Source organism: Mustelus asterias, chromosome 17 (genome assembly GCF_964213995.1).
Source record: "Mustelus asterias chromosome 17, sMusAst1.hap1.1, whole genome shotgun sequence".
Classification (NCBI taxonomy): Eukaryota; Metazoa; Chordata; class Chondrichthyes; order Carcharhiniformes; family Triakidae; genus Mustelus; species Mustelus asterias.
Genome location: NC_135817.1, coordinates 47,116,695 through 47,123,104, shown reverse-complemented (window position 1 = coordinate 47,123,104; position 6,410 = coordinate 47,116,695). Strand labels below are relative to the sequence as shown.

Below are 6,410 nucleotides of genomic sequence, written 5' to 3'. Positions count from 1 at the left end.
GAAAGTTTTCCGCACAGAGAGTGGAAAGCACTGCCAGTGGAGGTGGTGGATGTAGGCATGTTAGCAACTTTCAAGGTGTATCTTGATAGATACATGAACAGGAGGCAAACAGAGGGATAGAAACTGTGTATTGGCGAAGGGCCTGTTCCTGTGCTGTATTGTTCTTTGTGATTAGTAATTGGAACAGACAGCTCTAAGTACATTCCTATTAATAGTTTTGAATTCCTGCCGACAGCCATCATATCAACTTTGAGACACTCACTACCATCAGCCCATTGACTAAGATGGTAAATGCAAGCTTATTCTTACTCCTTCATCCAAAGCAAAGGGGAATGCAGTAGTGAAAATGATAATGATGAGTGTTTGAATCCCTAAAGATGAATACAAACGTTTCAGAACAGGTACTGCAGCAGCCAACATCCTAAGTGCAACAACCAGGTCAAATGGGAATGGTGCATCAGTGGCTGATTTACTGTAAGATCATTTCTTATGTATTTTTGGTAAACAGAACACAAGGTAGATTTTCTGATTATACATTCCCAGCTTTTGAAAATTGCATGAATTTCCATCTTTTCAAATTAACAGATGGAAAATCATGACTGTGTACACAATTTTTTGATGTGTCCTTGGTAGCCAATGCCCTGTGCTTGGACTTTGCAATGGAAAATTAATCCTGGTAAACCAGTGTGAAAATAGCTGATGCAGTGCTTATTGACTAACACCGACTGTCAAGACTTAGCATCTGAAAGGTTAAACTCAGGCTATGGTTGAGGATAGGTCTGTAGCTTTCCAACAACTTGATGGCCAGTAGGTATCAGGAATTAGATTTCACTGGATGACAATCTGATATCTCCAGAGGCGTTAACTGAGTGAAAGTTCTGTTTCCAATGTATGTTTTCAGTCTGCCTCTAATCAGCAATTCTCAAAAATAAATGGGAGCAACAAGATGGATAGAGAAAATAAGGAACAGTTCAATATATTGTTTCTTTACTCAGTAAATAACGTGTCAGCAAAACCTAGCCTAGCAAATCAAAGAATTTCACAGTTACAATTTTTTTGAGTTTGTTTTTATTTATCCTTATGCTTGCATTGTGGATGTTGCATTGTACAACAAGATTCAGAATGATTAGATGAGATGCTTGTACATTATATTTGCATTACTTCGTTGATCAGAGGAACTCTTGTGAACTGCCAGTCTTTTTCTGGTTACCATTAATAAGTCATATCTGCATCATATGGTAATGGAATAATGTAGTGAAACAATGTAGTGTAATTATATAATCAAAGAATTGTACAGTTAGAAGTTTCTTGAATTTCTTGATATTATCCTTCCATTGCATTGTCGATGTTGGGTCATAGGGCAGAATTCAGAATTTTGGCTTGGCGTTTGTTGGAGAATAATCTGTAAGAATGCTCACCATTGCACCCTGTGGGAAAAAAAAGGACAAAAATTAGAAGTAGTTCATATTTAAACAATGGTAATTCCTCAGCTGTACAATGCTGTGCTTCTGTTTGGAGGGCTTGTATGTGAATTCTGTTTCTGACATTCAAGGTAAGCTAACTTCTACAGGTAGGACAGCAGATAGAATGCTTCACTATAATAGATTCTATTCAATATTTAAAAATGTAGCGAGATCCATTTCACATGACAAGATATCCCAGTTGGTAGCCAATAGTCAAGTCCATGTGAAGATGATGAAAACTTTAACAAGGACTATCACTGGAGCATCTATTGCAGAAAATATGAATGGTATAATTTTATGATTTTCACTTTAACTCTAATGCTTGATACATAGGGGACATTATACAAAGAAATGATTAAACCCAGATATTGTTCAGCGTGGATATATTTAAACCTCTGACCTTATCCAAACAAGCATTGTATTTGGCAGCCTGGTGACTAATTACTTTAACAGCTCCAACCCAGCTTAGCTGGTTTGCCTCCTTTGGAAAGGAACTTATACTTCCCACTTCAGCATTACTTAAACTATAATCCTTTTCTTTGTCATCATCACTATCAGTTTGCACTTATATACCAGCTGTAACACAGTAAAACTATAGAACCTATAACTATAGCAAAATTTCCCCAATGTGCCTCACAGGAACATTATCCAAAAAAATGATACTGAGCCAGACAAGGCGATATTAGGACAGTTGGCCAAAATCTTTGTCAAAGTGGTAGTTTTTCAGGAAGATTTGAAAAGAGGAGGAAGGTGTTGAAGCTGAGAAGTTTAGGGAGGAAACTCCACAGCTCAGGGCCGGGCCAGAATTGATCATAAAAGAATCCCTACAGTGCAGAAGGTGGCCATTCGGCCCATCGAGTCTGCACTGACTCTCCGACAGAGCATCTTACCCAGGGCTTATCCCTGTAACTCCACATATTTACCATATTAAACTACACATCTTGAGACATTAAGCAGACAATTTAACTTGGCCAACCTAACCGACTGTGGGAGGAAACTGGGGTGACCAGAGGAAACCCACGCTGGCACAGGGAGAAGGTGCAAACTCCACACAGACAGTCATCCAGGCTGGAACTGAACCCGGGTCCCTGTGCCACTGTGGTGGGAGGAACACAGAGTTCTTGGAAGGTTGTAGTGCTAAAGGAAGTTCGAAGTTGGAGACAGGGAGATGCTAAGGCCTGGAGAAAGAGGGAACAAAATTGAGGCAGCTATTTTTCATGGCATTGTACCATTATAATGCTCCATTAAATGCTAAATGTCCTGTTTGGGAGCGCAACTCGAGTAATTCAAGTTGTACATAGGTTTTAATTTTTTCTCAATTTTAGTTGACAAAAAGTGAAATGAGCTGCTCGAGGTGCACGCAGAATAGATTTGGAAAGGAGAAACATAATGCTAAAAGGAATTGGTAGGTATCATTTGTTCCATGTCAGAATCTTCACTCCCATGAAACTTTATCACACCCATGTTTGCAGCAATGGTCACTAAAGGTGCAGTAAGCTTCCTTTCGACACAAAATCATGGTCTGACTCTTGTTTCTGCTTTAAGGCTATAAAAGTCTAGTGCTGAATAACACAAACAACTCTGCTGGCTTGTTCTTGTGACCTTTATGGATGTGTATTAACGAGCATAATCAAACAGCTGCTCACTAGTGACGGAACACTGTTTGAATGTTTAATATGATTAAACTGTCCCGTTGTGTAGTTCCCAACTTCAGAAATGTAAAAGGAGGTCCAGCAAACAACCTGGGATATTTCAAAACAATGAAATTAATTTTTCTTTACAAAGATTGTATCAAGTGGTTGCAGTTCTACTGTAACCAGTGCAAAGCCCATGATCTGCAGGGCTAATTCATAGAGGTGATCCCGCCACCTGCTAAATTTTGAATCATTCCCGGATCAACAACTTCAACGCAGTTAAGGCAAACCTTGTGAAAAGCACATCAAGTTAATCCAGAAACAGCAATATAAAATGATTCATCAAAAAAAAATTTTGCATAGTTAATCAAAAGGAACATACTTGGCTCATCAATTATTATGACAATATATCAGCTGGTATCATATGTTATCAACACACAGACTGATAGGCAGGTAGATTGTAGCAGTAAGTCCCTAATGGACTCATTAAAAAATCACAAATAACATTGTTAAAAGCTCATTACATATTATTCTATCTCTGAAACTTAATGACGTGCAATATGTTCTGTGTGAGTTATAAATATTTAAGAACGGTTTACCATGATTGTCCATTTCCTATTTTCAGCTTCTTGGAAGACCAGTGATCTTGGGGAATAAAATACTTCATCATCAACTTCCTCCGGTTTGCGTGGCAAACAATGCAAGAATACCCAGTTGGGTGCAGCTGACTGTCCGGTCTGAGAGACGTGTAAAAGGCAAAAAGGCACCAGTTATTGAATACAACTGTACAATTTTAAGGCAGTTTGGTATTGATTTTTGTGTACTTACCATGGACAGCCTCCAATACCAGGCAAATGGCCCTAACCACTTGCCATCTCCATTGAAGTCAGTTATAAAAGGTACTGCATATATAAAGATAAAGGCAAAATACTGTTGATGCTGGAATCAGAAACAAAAACAGAAAATGCTGCAGAATCTCAGCAGCTCTGACAGCATCAGTGGAGAGAGAATAGAGCCAATGTGACGAGTCAGGATGACCCCTTGTCAGAGCCGACGAAGGGAAATCCTGGCTCGAAACGTTGGCTCTATTCTCTCTCCACAGATGCTGTCAGACCTGCTGTGTTTCTCCAGCATTTTCTGTTTTTGTACTGCATATATTAAGCCATTTTGAGCAGCAGCAGATCAGAATTTTCAGATTACACAGCATATGAAATAACTTACTGTGAATGTCAGAGGTGGTTTTGGATGACACCCTACTGCTTACAACACCATTTGCGCCTTTTGTTGCATTAAAGCCTTGCAGTCCCAGGCACTGCCTGGAAACAGAGTTGTTACCAGAACATTCTTGAAAGCGATATTGTAAAGATGTGCTGTTTAACCCTTTTGCAGACGCTAAATTTCTTGTGTGGCTTCCCTGCTTCCTAAAATATACACTACACTCGGTTCCTTTGTCCAGCTACCAGAGTATTTTCATTGTTATAGCTGGTAGCAAAGAAGCTATTATACTGTCTAGTGCTTATATCAGGCAAATTACATGAACACCACCGTGCTATAGAAGCGGCGTGGATTGTATTTATATGTTGGAATTCACATTATTCAGGTGCACAAGGATAAGAACAAACAGATTTTTAAAAAAATGGAGTACACTTGCCACCTCCAGTTTTCTGGTTGATAATCAGAAAATGAAGTTGATAAGTCATAATTGCTTATGGTTTCACAGGCACAGTTAATTTTCCAGTACCAAATAGCCTAGGCAGATTGCATGGATAGGGCTATTTGGTCATGAGCCACTCTCAACTCTTTTTTCCTTATTTTAATTACGCACTGTGTTTGAAATGCCAGAGCATTATTCATCTTTGTCTCTAAGTTGCCATGTGAAAGCAAGAAAGATGTGTGCAAGATCAATGAAGAAAAATGGTTGTTTTTACTGCAAAATCAATCAATACATGGAGCACTACGGATACCACCGTGGTGGGTCGGATCTCAAACAATGACGAGACAGAGTACAGGAATGAGATAGAGAATCTGGTGAACTGGTGCGGCGACAATCTCTTCCTCAATGTCAACAAAATGAAGGAGATTGTCATCGACTTCAGGAAGCATAGAGAAGAACATGCCCCTGTCTACATCAACGGGGATGAAGTAGAAAAGGTCGAGAGCTGCAAGTTTTTAGGTGTCCAGATCACCAGCAACCTGTCCTGGTCCCCCATGCCGACACTATAGTTAAGAAAGCCCACCAACGCCTCTACTTTTTCAGAAGACTAAGGAAATTTGGCATGTCAGCTACGACTCTCACCAACCTTTACAGATGCACCATAGAAAGCATTCTTTCTGGCTGTATCACAACTTGGTATGACTCCTGCTCTGCCCAAGACTGCAAGAAACTACAAAAGGTCGTGAATGTAGCCCAATCCATCACACAAACCAGCCTCCCATCCATTGACACTGTCTGCACTCCTCGCTGCCTCGGCAAAGCAGCCAGCATAGTTAAGGACCCCACGCACCCCGGATGCTCTCTCTTTCACCTTCTTCCGTCGGGAAAAAGATATAAAAGTCTGAGGTCACATACCAACTGACTCAAGAACAGCTTCTTCCCTGCTGCCATCGGACTTTTGAATGGACTTACCTTGCATTAAGTTGATCTTTCTCTACACTCTAGCCATGACTGTAACGCTACATTCTGCACTCTCTCGTTTCCTTCTCTATGAACTGTATGCTTTGTCTGTAAAGCACGCAAGAAACAATGCTTTTCACTGTATTCTAATACATGTAACGATAATAAATCAAATCAAAATGCAGCCAGGGATATTAACAAAGAAATAGAAAGGGAATTTGCCTGCATTAGCAGGCCTCTTGAGGGGAGAAGCTGAGCCTGCTAAAGCAGGCAAATTCCCAAATACTCCAGTGCATGCATTATTTAATGGATGAGGCTTGTCATCTGCATCTTGCACGACTTGCAAGATTTGACATGCAATCCCCCCAAATGCTAATTTACATTTCAATTAAATTTAAATTTATAAAGAATACCAACATGCTGGTGGCTTGGTGAAATTGTTCAAATTGCTACTTGTGTTTCACAGTAACCTCATTGCAATGTTGATGTAAGCCTACTTGTGTCACTAATAAATAAACTTTAAACTTTGTAAGATCAGGCACTTTAGGAATTGGGCATTTTCCAAAGAGCATAGTTCAAGGCTCTGTTAATAACATGGGCATTGCAAAACATACCCTTCAATACACTGCACTGACACGGAAATAAAATCAAATGCTCAAGAGTATTATCAAAATTGTGGTAATTTCTCTTTCTTTAAAA

At 39.6% G+C, this 6,410-nt stretch overlaps 1 protein-coding gene across 2 annotated transcripts in view; it reads right to left on the bottom strand.

The window, feature by feature from the left end:
- Positions 1-1,077: 1,077 nt before the first annotated feature.
- Positions 1,078-6,410, bottom strand: part of otc (ornithine transcarbamylase) — a 49,032-nt gene continuing 43,699 nt past the window's right edge. For both annotated transcript variants that reach the window (XM_078232574.1, XM_078232575.1), the window contains exons 9-10: positions 3,697-3,834; positions 1,078-1,427 (exon numbers count right to left, since the gene is read on the bottom strand). In XM_078232574.1, the coding sequence (XP_078088700.1) occupies positions 1,368-1,427; positions 3,697-3,834 (198 nt within the window). In that variant the 3' untranslated portion in view covers positions 1,078-1,367. The remainder of the gene's footprint in view (positions 1,428-3,696; positions 3,835-6,410) is intronic.